The sequence below is a fragment of the Pleurodeles waltl genome, chromosome 2_1, assembly GCF_031143425.1.
Source record: "Pleurodeles waltl isolate 20211129_DDA chromosome 2_1, aPleWal1.hap1.20221129, whole genome shotgun sequence".
In the NCBI taxonomy this organism is placed as follows: domain Eukaryota; kingdom Metazoa; phylum Chordata; class Amphibia; order Caudata; family Salamandridae; genus Pleurodeles; species Pleurodeles waltl.
Genome location: NC_090438.1, coordinates 303,680,448 through 303,707,368, shown reverse-complemented (window position 1 = coordinate 303,707,368; position 26,921 = coordinate 303,680,448). Strand labels below are relative to the sequence as shown.

Sequence of the window (26,921 nt, the reverse complement as noted above, 5' to 3'; positions counted from 1 at the left end):
TGTATATTTGCACATGTTTTTCACAAATTTTTGTCCATTTCTCCCACGTATGTTGTGACTGCTTCAGAGAGACAGATATTCAGGGGTCGAATTATAGGATATGTGGTCTTCCCTCAATATTCATAATCCACATTTGACCAGTAAATCCTGTTACTGGCCAAATTGGAATTATGAACAATCACATAATGGGGCTCTAAGGTCCTTATTTAAAAGATGTTGGTAAATATGGCAGTCATGTCCAGTCAATCAATCAATCAATCAGAGAATTTATAAAGCGCACTATGTACCCGTCAGGGTTTCGAGGCGCTGGGGGGGGGGGAGGGGGGGTGCTGCTAGCGTTCGAAGAGCCAAGTCTTGAGGAGTCTCCTGAAGGTGAGGAGGTCCTGGGTCTGGCGTAGTGAGGTGGGGAGAGAGTTCCAGGTCTTGGCGGCGAGGAAGGAGAAGGATCTGCCGGCAGAGGTCTTGCGCTGGATTCGGGGGACGATGGCGAGGGCGAGGTTGGCAGAGCGGAGTTGACGTGTGGGGGCGTAGAAGTTGAGTCTGGTGTTGAGGTAGGTGGGTCCGGTGTTGTGTAGCACCTTGTGAGCGTGGGTGAGGAGTTTGAAGGTGATCCTTTTTTCCACGGGGAGCCAGTGGAGGTCCACCAGGTGGGGGGAGATGTGACATCGGCGGGGTATGTCGAGGATCAGGCGGGCGGATGCGTTCTGGATGCGCTGGAGTCGTTTGATGTCTTTCGTTGGGATGTCGATAATCCATTACTAATCATTCACTATTGTATTTTGTCATTTCACTGTAAAAATGGATACCATGCATTAACAGGATTACCAACAGGACACAGTATATTCCACACCTCCATCAATTAGTTTACTAGCTGTTCTGAGTCAGTGAAAATGTCTAATAACCCGACTTCTGGATACCTTATATACTGTGTAGAATTATAAGCGTCCAATGACTTGAAACTAGAAATATTTGTTGGCAGATTGGAGACACTGAAGAAAGTTAACAGGATTGGTCTCTGGTTACTATGAAATTAGAAGCCTCTAGCAGGGGCATGGTCGGTATTCGATACAATAGGAGGTCACAATTTCTAGACGAGCAATCATGTATGTTTCAATAACAGCATATTTTGGAAAACCAAGGGCCTGTATAGTACAACATCACCTACCAAGCCATATTAACAAGTGCCCCAGATAACAAATATGTACCTTGGTGAAAAAAGGACTCAGTTAATTGTAACCAGAGTAGTGGGGAAAAGAACATTTCACATGAATGATCTGGGCCATAAGTATTGACTGGCCTTCTCACCACACAGTGCTGTAGGAAGGACTGCCAGCCCTTTGCTATATGCTTGATATACTGACTGGGTGCTAAACGAAAGAGCTTTGTGCAATCAGGTGCTCATGGTTTGCCTGGTTAATATTAATGAAGCAAGAATTAGCAGTGCAGCAAATGTAGTGACGGGGATATATAAAGGACAACAGACCTCCATATAATCACTAATATTACAACGGTTGTCTGCTGTCTGCTCCCGCAGTACTGACAGCTGCAGTGGTGGTTGTCCAAAATGGGCAGTTTCTTCTTCCCCTTCATCCACTCCCTTGCAAAATCCAAGGCTAGGGGAAGGTCCAGTGGGCTAGTTGCAATAGCAACTATGGATCCATTTTGAATGGTCTTTTTGCATTTGAAAAGGCAGATGCCTTGCAAGTTCTGCCTTCAACGAATGTGCTGTCAGTCTGCATACAGGTCTTTGTGTGTCTCCCTTACAAAAACTATGGACACGTATCACAGGCTTGTTCTTACACACGTCCATCCAAGTGTAAACCTTCCCAAAGGGCTGCGTGCTTCAAGAAGTGAGTATGCTTCTTTTTCTTCTGCAGTCATTGTGGCATTACCTTCGGCTTGCATCAAAGCTAGGATTATCATTTTTAAAATCACAGAGGAGCATTTCATTGTTAAACCCTATAAGCTGAGGGCATAACCAGAGAGTTGTCTGTTTCAGATATGATTATAGCATTAGTAGAAGAAATCATCCTACTCTCCTCACACTGTGATCAGAAAATCAATTAAATATAAATTCAGATCATGAATGTCCGCCATATAACAAAATGCATTGACAAAGCCCATGGACTTTTGCTTTCATACTCCATCGATGACAAAAGCAATAAAAATACCATCTGTAATGGAAAACAACTAAAAAGCGAAATCTCATGTATAAAATGCTTTAACGAGGTAAAAAAAATAATTTTAAATTAGAATGTACTTTTCCATTTTAAAAATAGTCCCACTCACATTCCAGACTGCACTAAATGTGGTTAATATAGCATATTTCTCTATCTTGAGTGTAGGGAAATCTGAAGTTGTAAATTTCACTCTGGGGTGTTCCAAGGTGTAGTTTGCCTTGCTAAATTTGATGCATCCACAAATATGTACTTCTATTCTACTTCTATGAGGTATGCTCAAACTCCTCTCTGTCCACTTTCCCCCTGGAAAAGGTTGGAGATTTACTCCAACCAAAGGTTGAGCTATTGCCCATTCCAGAATGGTAAGAAAAATGGGCCATCCCTAGGTTTGGCTAGGTGTAGAAAAAGGGCTGGCTCCACAAGAACAAATGTTTTCCCTGAAGATGTGGCTCAGTGCCTCTATGGGGAGTTCTCCGATATGGTGAAGTCATCACAGGATGAACTGGAGACTTTGAAAAAGGTCAAATGACATTCACAGACATATACCTGAAAACCTACAGGTGCACTTGTTGGAGTGTGACCTTTTATAATCAATATTTACATGAAAAGTTTGCAAAATAATGCATAATGAAGCTGCATAGAAAATGTGTTAGAATAATATTAACGCATGCGTTTGAAATGTGCTCACGGGGAGTGGCCACCAGTGTATACAATGACAAATGAAACTGACTAATAATGAATGAATAATTTATTCATGTATGATTTTGTATTATTAGCATTAAGAGTAATGTATAAAGGTTTTGCTAAATTACTCACTAGGCCTTAGTTAGCAAGGGTTTGGGCCTAGCTGCTTGTTTTCATATTAACCGTGTTTTCTAACGTGCAATGTGCTGCTTTCCAGAAGGACATGAAGCTGTACTTTTCCAGAAGCTAGAGATATGTGTGTGTAGTCGTAGTAAATTATTTCTCATGGGACCCGACTTGCTCAAGGAGTCATTCTTGCCGAATGCAACAGTGTAATTCGTAACAGGTACAAGGTCGCCTAAACCAAGGGAAGACAATGGAACTACTGACTGGAGTGACTAGTGTAACTTTTCCTACCTGACATTATACCCATTGAAGACGTCAATCACAGGAGCCAATAAACTGCATGAGAACTGTCTTAGGTGAAAATTCTAGTAAGGTGTGCGACAGATTATTGGACAGAGATAACGATGCACCAAATATTGCCCAATGGGAAGTTAGAGACTTGTTCGACAATTTTAATATAACAGCGTGACAGAAGGAAAAATCAGCCATTATTACTTTGCCATTATTGAGCCATTACTCGCCTTTACCCTGCCACTCTTGAAGCTGTTATTCGTCTTAATTATCCTGAGAGACTTTGGGGGTCATTCTGACCCTGGCAGTCATGGACCGCCAGGGCCAACGACCGCGGAAGCACCGCCAACAGGCGGGCGGTGCTTCCTGGCCAATTCTGACCGCGGCGGTAAAGCCGCGGTCAGAAAAGGGAAACCGGCGGTTTCCCGCCGGTTTTCCCCTGGCCATAGGAATCCTTGCAGCGCCGCCATGGGGATTCCGACCCCCTTCCCTGGCGGTTTTTACCGCCAGCAACAGGATGGCGGGAACGGGTATTGTGGGGCCCAGGGCCCCCTAACAGGGCCCCATAATGATTTTCAGTGTCTGCTTAGCAGACACTGAAAATCGCGACGGGTGCCACTGCACCCGTCGCACCCCAGCATCTCCGCCGGCTCCATTCGGAGGCGGCTTCATCGTTGCTGGGTCTTTCCCGCTGGGCGGGCGGGCGGCCTTTTGGCGGTCGCCCGCCCGCCCAGTGGGAAAGTCAGAATGACCGCTGTGGTCATTTGACCGCAGTGCGGTCTTCTGGCGGGGGAACTTTGGCGGGCGGCCTCCGCCGCCCGCCCAAGTTGGAATAACCCCCTTTGTCTTTAGCTCTTTGATACCCTAAACCATCCTCGCCGTACCCCTTGCCTGATTTTCACTTCTCCTCCTTATGAGGTAAGAGACTCTTCTTGCTATGCCATGCTGAGCCTTACCTGCTTATCCTGGCTGATGGCGAATCAACTGATGTCCTGAGGATGAAGACTGTCACTGTATGCCGCCCCATTTGGATGGGTAACTATCTGATGATAAATTGTAATTGTCTGTTTGCCTTTTCTTTCTAGGTACCAACTGCTCTTTTGATAGAGGCCATAGTTAGATGTTTTCTAAATTCATCTTGCTAAATTGTTTTGCATGAAGCCCAAAAATGTTGATGCTAATTAGAGGCTAGCTAAGGAGTTCACTAAAATCGGGTGCAAATAGACAAATGACTAAATCTTTGCTTTGTTGAATAATCTACTAATGATACTCTGCTAAAGTTTGATTTATGTTGACTTTGTGCTTTGTCCTAATGTTCATGATCTTTGCATTGATAAAATCTTATTCCAGTTGCCATATTGTAGTTTTGTTGATGTGCTTATTGATATTGAGTCTAATAAATATGCTAGTAGATTGTAACTAATAGGGAATAAATATCTAAAATCTCACTAGATTTGTGTGGTTATTCCCTGATAAGAGATCATGGCTTGTTTCACTCCTAATAAATGTTATTGATTAGTTTGAGTGATTAGTTATTGTGGGTATTGATTAGATTATTGATCTATTGATTGAAATTCTAAATAGATATCTCGTTCTGGGAAGTCCCCAATCAGGGTCAAAAGATTCATTGGCCTAAAACGAGTCCCATTTTAAGTAAATTATCAAAGCTGGGACGCGTTATCACACTTCAGGGGAATGCTTGTGAAAGGCAAAAACAAGGAAAAACACCCCGGCGGTGGTGTAAATCTCTTCCGGTATGTTTGCGTTTTTTTCGTGTAAAGGAACCGATGTCTAAAGAAACTCATCACTGATATTGTGATGGGATTGTGTCCGTTATTAACTTGAAAAATACATTAGAGTTCATCAATACTTTGGACCTTCACAATGAAGCTGCATTAATGTATTGTAAACTTTGCATAATAAAAACAAAAACAAATGGATTTCCAAATCTGGAGCACTTGTTCCCTTGAAATTACTTTAGGTGGTCATGCCACTTCTGTTGCAGTGCAGATGCGAGGAATCCACTTTAAGTACACATGGAAATTTATAAATGGCACTTTGGAATAAATATTATTACAGCTTCACAGGTTTATTCAAACTTATGTTTTTAAAATGCTGTTTTGAGAATTGTGAACTATCTAAAGAGAGGAAAATGTAAATAGCTATACATATGATCACACATATTCTATTTTTTATTTGATTCCTAGGTGCAGGCACTTCAGAAGCAGATATTTTACACCAGGCACTACAAGAGGGCAACAGTGCAACCGAAGTGTGCCTCACTGTGCTTGACACCATTTCTTGTTTCACGCAGAGTTTTAAGGTACGATTTGTTATCTCATATTCACTTATGTGGTGGCAAAACAAGAGATCATGTGCATCCTCTTGTTACACTGAGAATGTTTACTGGCTTGGACTGCTTCCTGTCCGAGCCCAGAGCTATTCACCGAAATTTGTGGAGTGGGTCATGTGTAAAGTCTCCAATATTCGGAAGCCACTGTGATACTAGATTCAACACAAAGGCCCTTGTTACTAGTGTTCTATAATTTCAAGGCTCACACCAGGGATACAAACAAAAATGGTGGGTTAAAGTTCAGAGACAGGCAGATATTCTGTCTCGAGGACAGACTCCCTACTCAATGTTTTTCCATTTGAGAGAAAATGATCACTGAAGGTCCCCTGAATGGCTAGATCAAATACAAATGTATTCTATCAAAAAACAATCTAGATTCTCCTAAAACACCTGTGAGCCCAGCTGGCTCAGAACCTTTTGCCTCTGCATCATCACCCCAGTGTGCTATTGCTGCTCCATCAGAAATGGTGATGTAACAGCTAGTCCACATGGAGTGACTAGTTCACTGTTGGGTATGGTTGCATTAACCCCAGGATAGATCACCACTGAGAGTTTGGTGGACGTTCATAAAACATAAGCATATTTCCTCTAAGATGCTAGGACGTACCCCACCATACTAGGAATACATTTCCTATGCTCAGTTGAATGGTAGAAATTTCACTATGCAACCTGGGCATGTCCAGAGTTCAGACCACCTCCCAAAGAAATTCCTCTCAGACAGGAGACAGGCACTTTTGTTGTGAAACCTCTATAGCCATGGCATAGTACTCTTGATGTGGCAGAATATCCGCTTCCAGCGTGACAGAGGTCGTGTATCTACCATAAGTACTGGCTGAAATTCAGCCAGCAATCCTCTAGGTAGGGCTGCTGTTTGCACTTCGGTAAGTATGATCGTTTCAGCACATTTAATGTGTGGGTTCTAAAACATTATATGTTTTTCAGCTATACCGGAATTAGCACGTTAATGCATGCTTTACATGTTTGCAGACCCAGCTCCTCAACAACGATTGCCACAATCCACTCATGAAAAAAGTGTTTGATATTCATCTTGCTTTTCTTAAGAATGGACAGTCTGAAGCAGCTTTAAAACATGTATTTGCCTCCCAGAGAGCTTTCATTAATAAGGTATGTAGAACTGGTTATTTGGAAAATATCCCATGATCATTGACCTTTAAAATAAAAAGCGTTTCACAAAATAATGCCTATGTAATTTCCTGTTTGCCATACAGATGTTCGTATGGGCACCTATTACCATGCCACTTTATTGGCCCATTGACACTATGGCTGCTGCAATAGATCTGCATTCACAATAGTTGTGAGGTAACATTCATAAGGTTGCCATTTCTCATGCCTGAAGTACATTGAGTGCTAAGAGCTGAAGGGAAGTCTCAGCTAGTATTGAATGTTAAATGTCAAAAGATGAAAACCGTCAGCATCTGTTGCAAAACTAAAGTCAGATCCTTGACAGCCTAGATGGGAGAGACATTTATTTAGGTTTTAAAATGAGTGCTCATGATATTCTACCCCTAGAGAGGAGTGAGCAACATCATACAACAATGATGTCGACCCTTTTCTACCCATAGAATTGCTGAAAGTTTTCCTATTCCATTAAACTTTTTAGGATCGGTCCCTCTTTCTCAGAAATGTGATTAATTGGGCACATAATCTATTTCTTTTAAATCTGGTAGAGTTGACTAGTACAGTGGTGACTGGTGAACTTTGGTAATGTGGGGGAGTAATCTAGAGCAAGCAAAGCGAGAGAGCTAATTTTGATTAAGTCATTTTGTGGTAGATATGCACCCCAATAAAATATACAATCCAGTGCCCAATTGTGTACTTTCCAGCACAGTCTTTATTTAAGTTGGAAACAAATCCAGATGATCAGAAATTGCACTTATGAAATATTCTAATGCGTGGCCTGTCACACTTGGATTCTGCTTTAAAGGCCTCACCATCATCAGATGCCAGGGTTGTTTATAATATGACACTGATTTTCAGGAATATTGAGAAATAAGTTAGGCAGGGTCACAATATGCCAAGCATGGGCACCATTATGCCAGGATCACTATTATGCAATGGATAGCCAAGAAAGGCCAAAATAGGTCACAGATGGGTGTTAAGATTAAACGCATGGGCAGCAAAAAAACGATGGATTTAGGCCCAGATCACTGTACTGGGGGTGAATGTTTGGCAATGTTCAGCATTCCGTCCATCACTTGTTGTGTGTGTTAAGATTAAACGAGTCAAGTAAATTGTAAGGGCAATATTCCATCAATGCACATGCGGCATCTATCTACATCCATATCTGCACAGCATCTGACAGAGTACCTCCCAAAGCCATCCAACTTTCAGCCCCAGTTCTGGAATTCTTTCAAAGAAAAGTAGAGAAGCTTCTACCAAAAGGAAGGAAAAGTCGCCGTATTAATAAGGAAGGACAAAACATAGAGCATAAGCAGGCTAATCAAAAAGTTAGCAAAGAAGAGATAAAGGAACATAACAACGGGCTCCTAATATGCCAGTGATAGCCAGAAGTACACAAGAAAGCCCCCAATAGGCAATGCATGAACCATTGGCATGTCAGCGATAGACAGAATGCTGCAGGATTGCCCACCTTATGCTGTGGAGGCCCCCCTGTCAAGTCACTGAAAGCAGAGAAATTATCAGGAATGGCCACATTAAGGGCCTGATTTAGAGTTTGGCAGATGGGGTTACTCTATCACAAATGTGATGGATATATCATCCACCTTATTATGATCCCATTATATACTATAGGAATCGCAATTCAGCGCATGGGATATCCATCACGTTGTGACGGAGTAACCCCGTCCGCTTAACTCTAAATCAGACCCTTTTTATGAAAGGGACCTGTTAGTGGCTTTGATAGCCAAAATGCTGCAATGAATGCCCACAGTATGTCATGGTGGGCTAATTCTTGCCTATGATAGCCAGAATGCTGCTACAACTCAGTGTCAGCCCATACCATGTCATGGATGGACCCCTGTGATGCCTTTGATGGTCAAAATGCTACCATAAAAGGCCACAATATATCATGAGTTAGCCCATTTATGCCCGTAACAATCAAACTGATGCCAGGAGTTGGAAAGCAGCAGACCAGAATCTCAGTTTTCTCCTCTCATCTGCAGAGCCCTTGCCTCCAGCGCCAGCATGGAGTGGACTGGCATTGAATCAGTTGTCCAAATTTATTGAAAGAAGCCACAAACTAGATTACTGATGTTTTGTAAATGCAATGCATGACTGAACATGACAATAGGAAACAAACCATGACAATAGGAAAAAGAACATGACCAAAGAAAAAAAGAGCTATTGTCACCTTACAAAATATTACAGGCTTAAATTTTCTGTTGCTTAACATGTGTTGGCTTTATTTTCACTCTCATTTGCTTGCTTTTTGTTCCATGGCTTGCCTTGTTCTTCTTGTGTTTGCTCCTATCCTGGAGCGATGCTTCTTTACTTGTCTCCTTTCACTGCTCACTTTTATTTAACTACTTTTGTGTTTTTGGTTAAGCACTCCATGAAAGCGCATGTAGTTTCCAGTTGTGTCTCCTATGCTTCTCTCTTCTCCCTCCTCACTGCCCGTTCTCTGTTGTTCTGTCTCATCTAGGGGCCTGAGCTCCATGTTGCTCTTTGAACATCTGCTTCTCCACTACCCCCCATGTTGGTGTCTCTGGCTCTGCGCCTCTCTCTCATCCTCTCTCGTGTGCTGCTCTTTCACTCCCCTACCTTCACTCCTATTGCTTCCTATACTTGCAGTGATATTTTTTAAAAGTACTTCAAAAAAAGCTTCTGTGATACTTCTTGTTTTACGTACATGCACAGCTTCTGCACTTAAAATGGCATGTCTGCCTTGTCCACTTTAAGCGACCATTACATTTTTTCCCCAGTACTTCTTTGCACTCGTCTGCCAAATTTGCATTCCTGTCTTGTCTCAGGTTATCCCGAGTCATTCGTCCACGGATGAAATTCCTTCTGGTCACCTCTTGTTACTGAAACACTTGCCATTCTGTAGTTTGCATTTTAAATTTTCTCACGGCACAGGAGTATACCACTTTTTTTTTCCTTCCCCAACAAGATAGTGTCTATTATTGCAATCCCATGCTTGCTGTCCGCCTGCTGTGACAGTGTCTTCAGTTGCTTCTTAAACCTAGACACTCTGTGGCATGATCTGTTTGTAAAATTTTGCTGTGTTTGCATATTGATGCTGTCCATGTTGCTCCAGCGTGAGGCTCTATCTTTTTATCTGGGGTCCGATGAATATATTCTTCTCTGTTCCAAGGGGTGAAGGAATAGTTTTACCAGATTATTCAAATCAATTACAGTGCAACTCAATAGTCACACATTAAACCTCAGAGTCCAAATTAAAGTTTCAAAGGGCTTTATTACAGACTTGAAGCCAACGTTACATAGGTGAGTCTAAAAACCATAGTATGGATTTACAAAATCACCAATGGAGCATTAAGGCATTGCTCAATATTAAGTCGAAGTAACATATAAAAGACCAATGGCCTCGTTACGAGGCTGGCGGTCCTAGGACCATCAGCCTCGCGATGGCAGTTGGACCGCCACACTCCAGGTGGTCCGACCGCCAAATTAAAAGATTGGCAAATGGGCTCACCTAAAGGCTGCCCCCATTACCAGGAACATGGTTCCCAACATGGTTATGGCGGTCCGGGTTGTAACCAGCCAGGACGGCACTGAACTCAGCACCGCCTGGCTGATTACAAGCCCCCTTTCCGCCAGCCTTTTCATGCTGGGGACCCCACCATGAAAAGGCTGGTGGAAAGCCAGTGCCGGGGGCTCTGGGCAAGCCCTCTGCACTGCCCATGCCCAGCGCATGGCCTCCTCTACCCTGCACTGTCGGCATGCGTACTGTCTGCTTTGCAGACTGTGCGTTCTGAGGCTGCTGGAGTGCTAGGATAGTGACCTTGGCTCCCTTAAAGAAGCAGAGGCCAATATCATAGCACTGTTCCCACCGGTCAGCCTGGCAGGAACATGTTGTAATACACTTGGGGGGACGTCACTGTTATGGTGGTGGTGCCCTCTCCATGGCCTTGGCGGTTCTGTGGTGGGACCGCCAAAGTCGTAATGAGGGCCCAAGTCTTAAATAGCAACAATGCAGAAAATCAGGAAAATTCTGTGATGTCTGGTTTCTACAGTTAAGTTCTCTTGCCTAACCATTGAATCTAGCTCCTAAACTATTCTAACACTAAAGTAATATCTGAGAAAAGTTAGCAAACAGAACTTCAGTTGAAGATTCTTTTCAAGAGAGGTGCGTTGGCATAAAGCCACATACAGAGTATGAGGTCTGTACCTCAAAAAGATCTGCTCTGGGCAATGGGCAGAGAGAATATTAATCTCTTGCCTACTAAACTACACTTAAATCTTAGTTTTTCAGGGGCTATGACATCATGACCAAAACTCTCCTTTGAAAAACAAAACTGCAAATCAATCATAATTAACTCTTCCGTCTTCCGAAGCCTTCGGTGCTCAACCTTGATAAACCCTTGCATTCAGGAATCTCATAAGCTATAGGTACCAATGCGTGGATACTCCTTTCGTACAGTAGCACTTCTCTGAGACTCTCTTATTGCTTGTGCACTATGAGCTCCTTCTTAATTTCAGCACCTGCAGCTTTGTAAAATCATATTGAAAATTAGAACACACATAACAAATGTGATCTTCACTCCGACCAACTAAAATAAACACAAATATACTTTTAGTTCAGATATGTTTTAAATGTCTAACTTGTTGAATATAAAATGATTATAAAGAATAACTTTTCTCAAATGCTTTAACATTGACATTCTTGCAAATGAGTATTAAATGTGGCTTATATGAAACCTTAACTTTCATTGTGCACTTTTCACTAATATATTTCAGTGCACTATGTTAACAATTCATTTTACATGTTACAAAAAAGAAAAATAACCACCCCTTCTTCTCATGTTTTAGGAAGCATAATGGCGCAGCTAGGGTATGCTCCTTCAACTGTCCCTCTGATGACATGTAACGTCATCACAAACCCACTTGATTTTTTTATTGAGGCTCTCGAAAACCTAGCTGGTTTGAAAGATTTCATCTGAATTCTTCTAAACGTTTCATGTCATCATAATATTTACAGTAATTTTCTTCCAACCCTACCTCTGCTCTCTTTCTCTTGCTGCTTTGCTGAATCCTCATTCCTCAGAAAATGTTATATCCAATGAAATGGTCTCAACCCAAACCCTACAATCCCAAATGCTAAGCTCATCTACCGATAGCAAACAAATCCATCTCCAATCACTTCCCATGAACCAGTCACTTCCAACTCTTTCAAATCCTGTGTCAACCCTGAAATAACCCAGGTATACTTCTGCAAACTCTTACTTTTGTCTGGAATAAAGTACAACATTGTTGGATCTTAAGCATCCGGCAGACTCCACACTCTTTTGCAAGCAACATGCCTAACCCAAGTCGATTTTGTAAAACCATTGATCTTATTGCTATCTTCTCAGAATTTACAGCCAGTATCACTCCAGCAATACTAGTGGCTAGAGTATCCACTATAGTAGACAGCATTCTAATCATCAAATCATTCAAAACCATTCCCGCAGATGGGATTAAAGTGCCAAAAATGTCTCCTACCACTTTTCCTGCACTCACACCTCACTTATATCTAGAAGCTTGAGTCCAAACAAGATCGTCAAAATGCTCTACATAATAAATTTTGGGAAAACAAAGAATATGTTCCATACCATCCTTTTGGCAATCTAAAGTAAGCATGTTTTCCACAAATAAAATAAACTCCAGGAATAACAGCATCCTCTCCATCCAAATAAAACTTATAATTCCTTTGAACTTCAAAAGTGTGTTCACATTCACTCTTTCCTATAAACACAGTATCAGACTCAAATCTTTCCATCCAAATGCACAATCTTTGTGTTCCCAGTCTAGAGCTAAGGCAGCTAAGTTTCAAGTTTAACTGATGTTCTATTTCTTCGTTTGTTCAATTATTTTGACTTCAGAAATACTCATCTGACAGTGAGCTGACTTCCAACCATCTTCTTCTGTCCTCAACTAATTTCAGGAATTTCTTCTCTTCTCAACATCTGATAATATACAAGTTCAACTGTGTTGGTGTGCATAAACTGCGTCTAAAGTGAAAGCAAGTTTGAAAAATCTTGCAAATATTTTTATTTCCAAGGGAGCTGGATGTCTGTTCAAGTGATCAATTACAGGGACTTCTGAAAGAACTAAATGAAAAATAATACTGATAATGTAACTTAACAAAAGATTACATTAAATTTTATAAGTCACTCGAAAAGGATGATAGGTGATGCCTTCTGAAACAGAAGCAGGCAATTGAGTGCATACATAACAATCCCTCGCCTCCATAGCCTCTACAAATTCATACAATAAGCAAAAATATACATTTGTAGAATATTCTCCCCTAGATGCATCTAGGTTTAATGCTTTCTCATCTAACTTACTACTTTTCTTAGGATTAATACTTTGGGGTGAGCACTAGATTATATCTTTTCTTCTATAGGACTAGTTGGGGAAAGAACTCCTACTAGCAAAATTATTAGTATTACAAATGAAATCAGCAATAAAGCACCTTCTATGTATTTACATCTATTTCTCTGGTTAGCCTCCATTACGTCTTTAGAATCAGATCTATTATTAAAAAAATATGGCAGCAGCAAAATATTTCTTCGTTGATTTCAGCAATGCAAGCAGCAAAATAGAATTCAAAAGTTCATTTATTAACAGTATAAAATCTTCATGAGACTTCCCTAGCCCTACTCAATGTTCTTTTAAGAGACAACCCTCTTTCTTCTACTGGGGCCTAGGAAATCTTCCAATCTCTTGATCCCAATCAATGTAAATGTCTTTAATGTGCATGCAAACTAAACTCATAGATGACAACGAAAGTTCAAGGTGTAGTTCAATCACAATGTCCAGTTCATGGAGGTTCAGCCGAACCTGTATGTTGACTCAATACTCCCAGATTTCTTGATCTGTGTCATTTGCAAAGTAGGTACACTCATGTGAAGAATACCTTTGACTAGGCACTCTTATTGTTTTTGACTTTCTCAATGCCACACCTTCGTCTTCAACTCCGCTCAGATCAGAGTTCTGTTTCATTAGCAATTGCCTGTGACACACGGTCTGCAGGTTGACTCACTTTTCCTCATTTTTGTCTTCTGGGCCAGTGGCCTCCAGCTTCCAATCGCTTTCTTCCAGCACTCCTTCCTTCTACGGGCCTGAATGTGAATCTGACTCATTCACCATTAAACAAGACTCTATTGTTTTAGCTTCAGGTTCAGTTGTGACTTGCTCAAGACCCTCTTTGTTTGAGTGCTACTTCCGGATCTGCCTGCTCTGTGACAGCTTGGCTGACCTGTTTCGGTTGTCTTTCTCGCACCACTGGTTCATCTGGCTGAGGCACTGCCATATCAAGGGGAAACTCAGTCTGTGAATACGGGAAGTGTGGATCCAGTTGGTCCACGCCACTGAAGTTCCAGACACATTTTTCGAACATGTTTCTTCACGAAGACCCAGTCACCGGGACCAAGGTCATGGCCCTGTTCCTGTAGTAGAGATGCTGTAGTCGATCCGACCTGATGAGACAGAACTTACCACATCAGCTTGTCCTTTGCAATAGTCTAGGGCCATATCATCTGTTAAATTCACAAGTGCATTCACGGAAATCGCTGGCAGTCTCATCACTGTCCACATCAGGATTACATGGGGGGACAGTCCAGTCTTTTCATCGGGTACACTCCGAAGACTCATCAACACAAGGGGCAAAGCATCAGGCCGTTTCAAGGCTGTCAAAGCACACACCTTTGCAGTCTTGTTTTCAGTGTGCCATTCACCTGCTCAACAAGTCCCGAAGCCTTAGGTCTATAACTGCAATTCATTCTCTGCTCCATTTGCAATGTTGTGCACAACAATTTCAGAATTTCATTGTTGAAATTACTTCCTCCATCTGATTCCATGGAGGTCAGAAAGCCAAACCTAGGTAGGAACTCCCTCAACAGCAGTTTGGCTACAGTAAGACTATCATTTTGCCTAGTTGGGTACACCTCAACCCACTGGGAAAAGATTCACATAATAATCAAAACATACCTCAATCCCTTTCACACAGGAATCTCAATTAAATCCATCTGTATACCGTTAAAAGGTTCTCCTGACTTTCCTTTGTGACTCATCACTACAGTTCTCTTCCCAACATTGTTCTATTGACACACAACACATCGGTGACACAATGCTTCTGCCATCAGCCATCAATCTGAATGTAGGTTTGAACCAAGTCTTCTGAACAATCTCACCACAGCATCATTACCAATATGGGCAGGACCTGAAAATGTCAAGTCACATGCGATAGCCAGCTGTTTGGTAACACCGGTCTTCTGTCCATTGAAATACAAATGTCATCATCTCTTTTGACACAACCTGCCCTGACCAAACTCTGCTGTTCATCTTCAGACAGTTCCTCTTGAAGCCTTTTTACCTCATCCCAAGTATCAGCTGTTGTCAACAAAAGGTGAAAGGTAGTCTCATTCATTCCTTTGGTTTGTAAATTCACCATTAAAGGTACAGACATTATGAGCACAGTATCTCACAACCTCGTTGGCATACCTAATGCCCAAAGATACATGATCATCTCCAGAACTATGTGCAGGGCACTTGACCACTGCAACCTGTTTAGGTAATATTAGCGCGTTGAGGAGGTTTTTCACTTGTTCACCGTTCCCAATCAGAGAACCAGAGGACATCCTAAAACCTCACTGAGACCACAGTTGTCTGAAGTCATGAACGATGCCAAAGCCATATAGACTCAGTAAAGATTGGCACTTTTAATTGATCAAAAACACAGCATGCTCTAGTGAAAGCAATCAATTCAGCTACTTGAGCAGAAAATATTCCTTGAACCAAGAAGCTTCGACAACTCCAGACAAAGTACAAACAGCATAAGCTGCTCTCAAACTTACGCCATTTTCTCTCAACAATGAACCATCAACATAAAGGACATAATCAGATTCAGGTAACGGTTCATCTTGTATGTCTGGTCTCAGTTTGGTACATAGTTCAGTGACATCAAGACAGTTGTGGTCCCCTTCACAATCTTCAGTAGCTCCCCAATCCACTATTGGCAGTAGAGTAGCAGGATTCAAATTCCCACAACGTTTGACTGTCACATTCTGTGCGGCCAATATAATCTGCTCATACTTAGTAAGTCAACTACTTGTCAAATGCTGTGCTCTAGTTGTGGTCAATAAAAGCTCCACTGAATGAGGCACGTACATTTAATCGGTGTCCCATAACAATATTTTCGCACCTCTCTATGCTAGTGTTACCTGCGGCTTCTAATTTTAAACATCCAGGCAAAGCTGAAGCAGCAGGATCTAATGTGGCATAAAAATATGCCACAGGTCTCTTAGCATTTTCATGCGTTTGAGTCAGCAGTGAGAGAGCACAGCCCTCCCTCTCACTGCAGAAAAGTGCAAAAGATTTGTTATAATAGAGCATCCCTAGAGCCAGGGCACAACAGAGTCACTGTGTCAGCTCTAGAAATGCAACAAAATAATTGTTGTCCCATGGTACTGGGTCAGATACATCCTTGTATGTCAGCCTCTGTAAAGGCTTAGCCACCCGGGAAAAGTTGGGTATCCACTGTTGAAAGTAGCCTACCATTCCCAAAAGCATTCTGACTTCTCTCTGTGTAGTTGGCTGACCCATTTTCAGTATTGCTGAAATTCTCTCTTGTGACCTCTTTATCGCTCCTTTCTCAATATGATGTCCAAGGCATTGGACATGTTTACAATATAAGAATTCAGCTCCCCATGAGGTCATCTATATGCTGAATCAGGACTGAATTGCATGGCATTACCAAGGATTCCAGATTTGCCTTTAAAATCTGATTGAAAATTGATGGTGACAGTATACGCTTGTGGAACTTGGCACCATGACAAATCCCTGTTTCTGAGCCAGAATGTGTAGTGGAATTGTCTAGCCTCATGCAGCGGTATTAAAAAGAAGGCTTGACACAAATCCATGATAGTGAACCACTCAGCCTCACATGGAATCTGAAACAATATTACAGCCAGATTCGGTATCACAGGGCAACAAGGGACAACAATATTGTTTATTTTCCTAAGGTCCTGTACAATTCTGTATTTTCCATTAGTCTTTTGAAGACCCATGATGGGAGAGTTACAAGGACTTCCCAAGATCTCCTTCTCAATTCCCTGCTGTATCCTGGATTTGATCACAGGAGTTATGCCACCCATTGTTTCTGGGGTCAAACTAGATGGTGGGATTTTCGGAAATTCAGCGTTTGCTTTAACAGTATTTTGGACAGGTTCTAAACCTTTTATCAGTCTGATATCTTTTCCTGAAAAATCTCGCACTTCAAGTTCAACTGTTTCTCTCAAATCTAGAGGCAAATCGTCAGCTGTTAACAAAGTCAATAAGGTGCAAGCATTTCACTTTTCATCAACTTAAAGACTGCATTCTCATCATGGGTATGAACTTCCATTCCTGCTGGAGTACAATAGATGACAAATTACAATTTTGACAGTAAATCTCCTCCTAAGAAATTCACTGGACTACGATCACATATTATAAACTTGTGCTTGTTTTCAAAAGATCCTATTTTTACGGTGACTGGGGCAGTTTCTTGAGCTGTTGTTTGTTTATTCTCCACACCAACAACTTGGACAGTTTTTTTCCGAGAGGGGTAGGTTTGGGACTGTTACTGTTCTCAGACTAGAATGGGTAGCACCAGTGTCAACCAAAAATGACACAGGACACAGGACAGCTGTCCATTCACTATCTACGAATGATCTGCTCTGGTCTACTTAAAAGGCTGCGCCAAGCACGCAGTCTTCCTCCCCTTTCAGGCACCATCAGGTTGACTGATCGGAGCAATTTCTTTCACCTGTGTCAAACAAATGGAACTGTTGAAATGGATTATTACCCTGTACCCCATTCACATTCAATCGCATGCCCTGATTTACATTCTGGCGCACTCCAACAGCATTCTGTTGTGGCATCAGGTTTAGGGAACTTGCATCACTGGAGCTTGGGACACATTACAAATTTTGCTCCTGGGTCTTTGGACACCCTGCATCTCATTAGGAGTGTTAATCTGAGAAAGCACAAAACCTGTATCATGCACCTGATTAACTGGATTTAAATGACATTTCTGCTTCCAATGTCCCAGCTTATTGCAGAAGTGACAAAGAGTTGATCTTTTTAGACTATTTATATCCATTCCTGTACTAGGGTCCATTGGAACTCCTCAACCTCTACCTTGCATTGGATTATGTGGTTGTTGATATACACATTACACTGTACCTACACTGTTTACAGTTATGGGCATCTGGCTAGTTCTACGAACTGCCTTCATTTGGGTAAGCATCATCTTTTCCTTCAACTTTTTCTGTTTCATTTCTATTTCATCATGGAAATATTTATCATAATGCAAAATCTCATCAATAGTCTTATTCTTCCAACAGATTAAACGCTGCTTAATCATTAGTCTAATCTCTGACCTCAATCCTGTCACACACTTCAATACAAGATGTCAGTTATCCTTTGCCTCTAAAGCCTCCATACTACTATACTATTTGAATACTTTTAACAGCCTTTCATAGTAAGCATGGATCAACTCCTTTAGTTCTTGAGTTGTTCTATCAATCTGACCACAATCAACTTCTTGAGGAGGCACCTTCACTTTCAGGAATGTAATGACATCCTTATATTGACGAAGGACCCATAGCTACTATGTTCCTAGTTGGATCTGCCTCAGGCCATCTAACAGCTTTTTGCACTCAGTCCACTGTTGTGACGGGGCCACTCACCTGAAAAGCAGGATGTCTACAGGGGCGATGGTATGTCCCCTGACCTCCTGGAACACCTCTCGGCACTTCCTGGTGGACACAGAAACCTCCGGCAGGTGTCCCAAAAGGAAAGGGGAAGTGGAAGAGAAAGAGACAAAACACTGCCACGTCTTGACGGTCCAGCCAGGCACCCTGTATCCTCGGGGGCAGGTTGTTGTTTACAGAGTGATAGTAGAGTTAGTGCACTCAACTTCCTTGAAACTGAATCTCGCTTTCTGATATGGGCACAAGAGTGGAAGAAGAACACCAGGATGCTCCAGCACTTTTCTTGGGTAAAAATAACTGTTGACACAATTACTAACACTGCATTACCAAAACCCCAAACTGAGTACCATAACAATAAGTACTACGATACTAGGGCTGGCTTCACAGAGATTCACTGTTGCACACTACAATTAGAACTGTGATTGCACTTATCATGCACAAGAAAGATAAACAAGGGCATGAATTATATCACGTATAACTTTCCTGCATGCATAGGGTTAAACTAAAAGGAACAAAAACAATTCAAGAAATACAAATGTCCACTCTGGGTTTAAACAGTTAGGGTGGCACAGTTTGGTTTGGTTTCACTGTGTGTGTGAAAAACCCTTCAAAAGCAAATTCCTCAAACCTGAAACACAGGCATGAATAACACAATTTAAATCCAAGAGTCATGCTATTAGAGAAAGAAAAGTCATGTAAATGCTCTTTTAAAATTGCACTGTCACTTTTTGTAGTACTTGAGCTCAAGTAGATTTCCTGAAGCACATTTAGGCAAGTAACTACAATAATAATGTAGAATGTTCAGAAATGCATTTGTCTCTTCAAGATAAGCACTCTGCCAAAATACGAGGTCTGAAATACATCAGTTGTTCTAGGAAAGCGTGGCGCTCAAAGAACAAACTCCCTGGAGAATACTAGTCACTTAGCTGCAGTCTTTTTCGGAGTGCTGGAGGAATGCCTGGCGTCTGCTGGTACAGGAACGAAGAAAAGAATTGCCTCAAAAGTCCTGAACATAAGGATGACAGCAGGGGGTGGACTGCCAAATCAGATGCTGAGATCAGGAAGCAAAACAAAGCCAAGCAGGGAGGCATGCTTCACTCTGCTATTTATAGCCAACCAGGAAAGCAGTTGAGTTTCCACATGTGGATGAGTCACCACACCCAATTAGAAGCACATGTCTACACCACACCCAATTAGAAGCACATGTCTACACCTGCTCACATTAGCAAACAAGCATTGGTAAAACAAGCATTTATAAAACCAACTGTGCAACACAGAATATTATGTTTACTTAGAAACATGAAGGTTTAACCAAGAACAGAGATATGATATAACCTTAATCCCAGGGGATGCTGACAGATAACGCAGGAGGCACCTTGGGGATTCCTGATAGTCCACAAGTTACTTGGAACGTCCAAAAATGTATTCAAATCAATCCACAACACCTGAGAAAATGTCACTGAACTTTCAACCTGTTGATAGCATTCCACTGGCTTCTCTTGCAACTTCAGGAAATCATTGAAAATGATGCAAGATCACTTCGACTCCACAACACATGAACATATCCACCAGGTACTTCTATCAAGGGGAAGGTTGTAACACCTCCCTCTGCTCCAGGTTGTGGCTGTTCATCCGAAGGTTTCTTCAGCTCTTTCTTTTTTGTCCCTTTGGTCTCCCACTTATCTAATTCATTCTATTTTCTAGTGTTCTTTATTAATTCCCTAATCTGAATTTTCAGTCCTGGAGTTCGCATACCAGCAATGTCTTTTTCACTGAAACATACCCAATAGCTCCTTTGTAAAGCCTTGGTTTTATTTAAGTCTACCTCATATTTGTGAGCCAATTCTGTCAATTTATCATGAACTTGGCCTGCTCGCTTAGTAATATCCCTACACATGAATGTGAGTTCATGTTCTTCATAAGTCACTAGCTGTTACAAGCCATGATTTCCAACAATTATTGCATCCAATTCTATTCTCAGCATTGCCACGTGTAAAGTTATTTCTCTCTCTCTCTCTCTCTCTCTCTCTCAGTGTTCATGCAAGTGTTCCTTGACTCACTTCTGAACTAGTACTCTCCTTAGATGAAATGGTTCCATTAAAGAATTGTACCCAGTCATCTATCTACTTCACACTAATGGAATTTTAGGTGTGGAATCACTTCCCTGAGCACCATTTCCCAAATTCAAGGGCGGTTGCCATGCAAAAGTATTATGTGCGGGTATCTTCCGATATGTACCTATCAAAGTGCACCCTGACATATTCAAAATCATATCTGCACTCACCTCACCTGGAGTGCCAGAGTGTATTGGAACTAAAGGAACAAACTCCCAAATGCCTGAAGTATTTGGAACTCCGCTCTGCCTTTCAGCATTATTGGGTACAGTCAAATTGTACGTATTTCTCACGGAGCCTTCTGTTTTATTCATGGGAACTTTCGGGCCTATAGTAACTGGGACTATAAGGGGATCAACAGCACTCACTGTAGGATCAACTGGAGCACATTCTCTCAAACCTTCACTTCTTAACTCACAGGGTACACTAGTGGAAGTTACTCCCACAGGATAAGGGATCATTTTAGTTCGAGCAGTCGCAATGTTAGTTAGGCCACTACCATTAACAGTCTGATTTCCACTTTCATCCCTAACCTCATTATATGGAGGTGGACATTCGGAAAGTAACACATCCAAAAGACTATCTCCAGTGCCTTTACCGCTGTCCATGCTCATATCACCAGACTATTTTTGTTTCCTCTATTTTAGTTTCTGAGTTTGTTTCCTTCCCCCTTCTCCCTCAACTGCATCTCTTGTCAAAGCTGGATACAATCTAACTCCTTCTATCATGTCAATTCTCAATCTTCTCTGCTCAGCATCTAATCTAGCATCTGCATAAGAATGCATAGCTTTCTTCACTCTGCCCTAATATATATTTTTTTCTCTTGCATGAGCAGCATTTTCCAAAGCATTAAGGGCTTCACATGGTGTGTGTCTAGGAGGTGGCTTTATTTCAAATAATACTCACCTCAAATTTTCAATAAATCTCAAGTTAAATGTTCCATATTGTAGGAATCTCAATGGGCCATCCTTTTATATGATCTTCTACCATTGACCAAGCCAAACACATGTATGGAGCGCACATATGCCATATAGTGACCTGGAGTACCTTCCGGAGGCGCCACTTCTCCCTCCTTACTGGGAATATGAACATCTCCTCTAATCATATCTCATATAACTTGAAAGCATTTCATGTTTCAAAACTTTTTCACAATATTCCAATTTAAAAATAATGCCGTATACACAATCCTTTGCTCCAACACAACCACCAACTGCAGAGCGCCACCTTCTGACTTAAAGCTCGCTCCTCACAACAGTTCCCCCTCCTTTACAATATGCATGCACACTTGCCTCAAAATATCACATGCACACAAAATATAAAATAATAATCTTTGTCTGCTTTGCTAAAGAATGAGCAGTTTTAATCACACAGGAAATTTTTAATCACTTCTAATGAGACCTCGACCTGCGGGGTCACATCTAATTCAGTACAGTTTCTCTCTGCACATTAAGATTCACTATACCAATTTGTCTCACACTCACACAAAATAAGTCCCTATTTTAACCGTGACATTGCCGTCATCTCACAACAACCACAACCACTCAGCAGACCCTATAAAACATGTCTTCTACACATTTTAAGCTATCTCTATAAATCATCACACCATTTTTACCAGATGTGATGGCATCAAGACTGTTAGAAAGGGGCCTCTAGTTAGCAGTGGTTTGTACCCTGTCCAAGTAGGGACCCTCACTCTAGTCAGGGTAAGAGATCCACACAGCTAAGATAACCACTGCTCACCCCTTTGGTAGCTTGGCACAAGCAGTCAGGCTTATCTCAGAGGCAATATATAAAGTATTTGTACACACACACACACACACAGAGTAAAACAGTGAAAATACCACAAAAGTACTCCACACCAGTTTAGAAAAACAGCCAATATTTATCTGAGTAAAACAAGATCAAAATGACAAAGATCCAACATACACAAATTAGTCTTAATCCATGGAATCAATGATTATATCTTTATAGCACAAAGTACCTTTGTTGTGTCAAAAAGAAAGATGATGCGGGCCTCAGGGGAAGTGAGGCACCGAAAGCAAAGCAATGCGTTGGTTCCTTACTGCACAAGGGAGGTCATGCATTGGTTCTTTCCTCGCATGAGAGGCGATGTGTCGGATGCTTACTGGCAGGGGAGGTAGTGCATCCATTCTTTCCTCACAGTAAAGACAATGCATTGATTTGCAGACACGCAGCCTCAGTTCCTTACTGTGGTGCAGGGTCAATGAGAAATTCATACCCCGGGGACGATGCATGGAAAATCCAGACGCACTGTGTTGATGGAGCTGCGGTGAAACAGGCTTTGTGTCGGTTCTGCAGCCACAAGACAGGTGCTGCATTCATTCTCCACCCAAGCGACAGGTTGATTTTTCTGCTGTGATGCGTCAGACATGGATTTTCTCCTTTAGGTCACTTGGTACACTTCCAAGGGCCCAGGGACTGGAAGTGGCACAATTTGGCAAGTCAGGACACTCATCAGAAGACTCCAGGCACTGGCAGATAAAGTTTTTAATGTCCCTCAGACTTCTTAACAGGAGGCAAGCTCAGTTCAAGCCATTGGAGAACCTTGTAAAGCAGGATGTAGAAAGCAAAGTCCAGTCCTTTTACTCTCAGGATAGAAGCAGCAACCAGCAGGCCAGCACAACAAAGCAAAAGGCAGAGTGACAGTCCTTTTTACTGCATCTAGCTCTTCTTCTTGGCGGAATGTGCTAAGTCCAAAAGTGTTCTAACTTTGTGGAGTCAAAGATCAGGTACTTATATCAATTTCTGCCTTTGAAGTAGACAAACTTCAAAGAAAAGTCTTTGTAGTGCACAAGACCCTGCCTTTCCTCCCTAGCCCTAGACACACTCCGGGCATTGGAGACTGCTTTGTGTAAGGACAGACACAGTCCTATTTAGGTGCAAGTGTCACTTCCTCCCGCCCCTCTAGCTCAAGACCCATCAGGATATGCAGGGCAAACCTCAGCTCCCTTTATGTGACTGTCTAGAGTGAATTCACAAACATCCCCACTGTCATCCTGACCCAGACGTGTATTCCACAGACAGACAGAAGCACAGAATGGCTAAGCAAGAAAATGCCCTCTTTCTAAAAGTGGCATTTTCAAACTTACAATTCAAAAACCAACCTCACCAAAAGATGTATTTTTAAATTGTGAGTTCAGAGACTCCAAACTCCAAATCTTTATCTGTTCCTAATGGGAAATTGCACTTAAAATATTTTCAAGGCAATCCCCATGTTATCCTATGGGAGAGAGAGCCTTGCAATAGTAAAAAACGAATTTAGGAGTATTTCACTATCAGGACATATAAAATACAGCAGTACATGGCCTACCTTTTAAATACACTGCATTCTGCCCATGAGTTTGACTTGGGCCTACCTTAGGGGTGACTTACATGTAGTAAAAGGGAGAGTTTGACCCTGGCAAGTGGGTGGACTTGCCAGGTCGAACTGGCAGATCAAAACTGCACACACAGAAACTGCAGTGGCAGGTCTAAGACATGTTTACAGGGCTACTCATGTGGGTGGCAAAATCAGTGCTGCAGGCCCACTAGTAGCGTTTGATTTACAAGCCCTGGGCACCCATGGTGAACTATCCTAGGGACTTACTAGTAAATCAAATATGCCAATCATGGATAGACCAATCACCAATACAAGTTAGACAGAGAGCACTTGCACTTTAGCACTGGTCAGCAGTGCCCAGAGTCCTGAAGCCAGCAGAAATGAAATTCAGCACAGGATCTAAAAACAGGAGGTCAGAAGCGAAAAGACAGGGAAAACCATGCCAAAAGTTGACAGATCTAACAATGACCAAAACTCTCATTTGAAAAGCAAAACTGGAAATCAATTGTAATTAACACTTCAGTCTTCCGAAGCCTTTGGCACTTGAGCTTGATACACCCTTAAATTCAGGAATCTGAAAAGCTATAGCTTCCAATGCCTGGATACTCCTTCCGTCCGGTAGCACTTTTCTGAGACACTTATCGCTTGTGCACAATGGGCTCCTTGTTTATTTCAGCACCTGCAGCTTTAGAAAAACAAGATTTCACATTGAAGAATAGAAGATACAAAAAGAATGCCACCTTGACTCCAACCAGCTAAAATGAACAAGAATATACTTTTAATTCAAATATGTATCAAATATCTTACTTGTTGAATATAAAATTATTATAAAGAATAACATTTCTAAAATACTATGACATTAACATTCTTGCAAATGAATATTAAATGTGGCTTAAATGAAACGTTAACTTTCATTGTGCACATTTTACAAATATATTTCAGTGCACTACATTAATTTGTTTTACCCTTTACAAAAAGAAAAATAACCACCCCTTCTTCTCACTTTTAGGAAGCATAATGACACAGCCAGGTTATGCTCCTTTGAGGTATCACATGCACTTTTTACCTGGGCATATAAATGATGAAATACTGCCTCATAGAACTTCATGTGCACATTTACACACCGTTTTCATTTCTAGTTGACTTCCATGTAGCGAAGCCTGATGGTTTTGAGAGCGCTAGTCTGGTTAGACCGCAGGTTGACTGGAGAGGGTATCAATAATGTGTTGAATCTGACTTTAAGGGGTGTCATCTTTCCCTGCCTGCATAAAATAATTTGGCATTATTTGCATTGCTCATTTTTCAACTCCTCCTAACAGTTTTCCAACAGTTTTTATTCCTACATTGCTTGACTTGTCTCCTCAAGTGAAACTCTGCTTTCATTCTATGTCAATCCCTGTGGACCCTAGATGCAGTTTCATAGCATGAAAATTCGGCCTCCCAGAAATACGTGCTATTGGGTAGATACTCTGCCTTCCCATCAAGTTAATGCCCCCATCTCTCAGGCCTATGAACAGTAACAAGAAGAAGCAGAGGAGATTGAAGATAAAAATCCAGACAGCAGCCCGTGAAATAATTTCTCACTTCCATTTGAAATCAATGCTGCAGTGTGACCTCAAACAGAAATACAAAGTTTTGGTGGATTCATTTTTCACAACTCTGAGTTTAGGTGGCTGCATCAGGAAAGGATTTGCATGTAAAATAAAAATTACGTTTTTTGTTTTTTATTTTGAACCCTTTTCCTGCACAGCCTCTTGTACACATATAACACTAAATAAAACATAGCACAGATTCATGTCTATACTTTCCAACCTATCATAGTCTACCTGTTTATGGAGCGGATGTTACATTCTGACTTGTGCTCCCTTGCCTGGTATCAAATGTGTGCAGCCAACAGTGCTGGTGTCAGGGCATTTGATCGGTTTTAACCGAAAGGTGTTCAACCAGCTTTGAGGAGGAGGGGACATTCTGCATGATGGAGCAAGCTTGGAGACTGTGGCCCTCATTACGGGCTTGGTGATAAAGTGGCGGTAATACTGCCAACAGGCTGGCGGTAACTACCACCAAATTATGACCATGGCGGTGATATCTCTGAATGACAGCCAATGTACCACACCGACCGCCAGGGCGGAAACAACAGTCACCATGGCGACAGCCACCTACAGCCAGGCAGAAGACAAAGTTCCACCCACCATATTATGACAACACAATCCGCCACCTTTTCCGGGGCGGGACTGACGCCATGAAACGCCTGGTGGAAACAGAACACAGAAGTCAAAGGACTCACCATTGGAGACACAGGGAAGAACCACGCCGCCATGGAACCAGAACTGCAAGTCTTTCCGATGATCTTCTATGTCATGCTCCACCACGAACACCAACACCGGCAAAGACGACAACGGTGAGTACAGCCCTCTAGCACACAAGGGAGGAGTGGAGGAAAATGAGAGTGACACACACACGCACAACACCCCCCCCCCACACACACACACACTATACACACAACCATCTGCACAAGAAAACAATTTGTCCCCAATAATTGGCTGAATAATGCAAGGACAACAGGAATTGACTAAAGTGATTGGAATAAGATCAACATAAAAAATAAGTTGATGTGGCAATGCAACAGATATGTACAAATGTACAAATGTACAAAAAAGGGACACTGCCCAGTCCATAGTTCACTGGGGCCACATGGCCACAGGGCAAAGTCCAAGACCCCACTTGATTCCTGCACCAATATGGAGAGAACAATGCAGGGGCATCAGTTGGCAAATAGGCAGGCACCTCAGGGGGAGGGGGCACCTCAGCCGGATCAGAAACAAGACCACTGGTTCTGGAGGGGGCAACATACCCTGTGCTTGGTCCTGGGGTGTGCAAGGCCACAGTCTCTCAAGCGGGTGTCTTGACCACTGGTTCTGGAGGGGGCAACATGCC

General features: G+C 42.0%; 1 protein-coding gene across 2 annotated transcripts in view; it reads left to right on the top strand.

Moving 5' to 3' along the window:
• DOCK11 (dedicator of cytokinesis 11) overlaps positions 1-26,921 on the top strand; it is a 1,108,606-nt gene that overhangs the window by 739,326 nt on the left and 342,359 nt on the right. For both annotated transcript variants that reach the window (XM_069212535.1, XM_069212533.1), the window contains 2 exons: positions 5,489-5,604; positions 6,622-6,759. In XM_069212535.1, the coding sequence (XP_069068636.1) occupies positions 5,489-5,604; positions 6,622-6,759 (254 nt within the window). The remainder of the gene's footprint in view (positions 1-5,488; positions 5,605-6,621; positions 6,760-26,921) is intronic.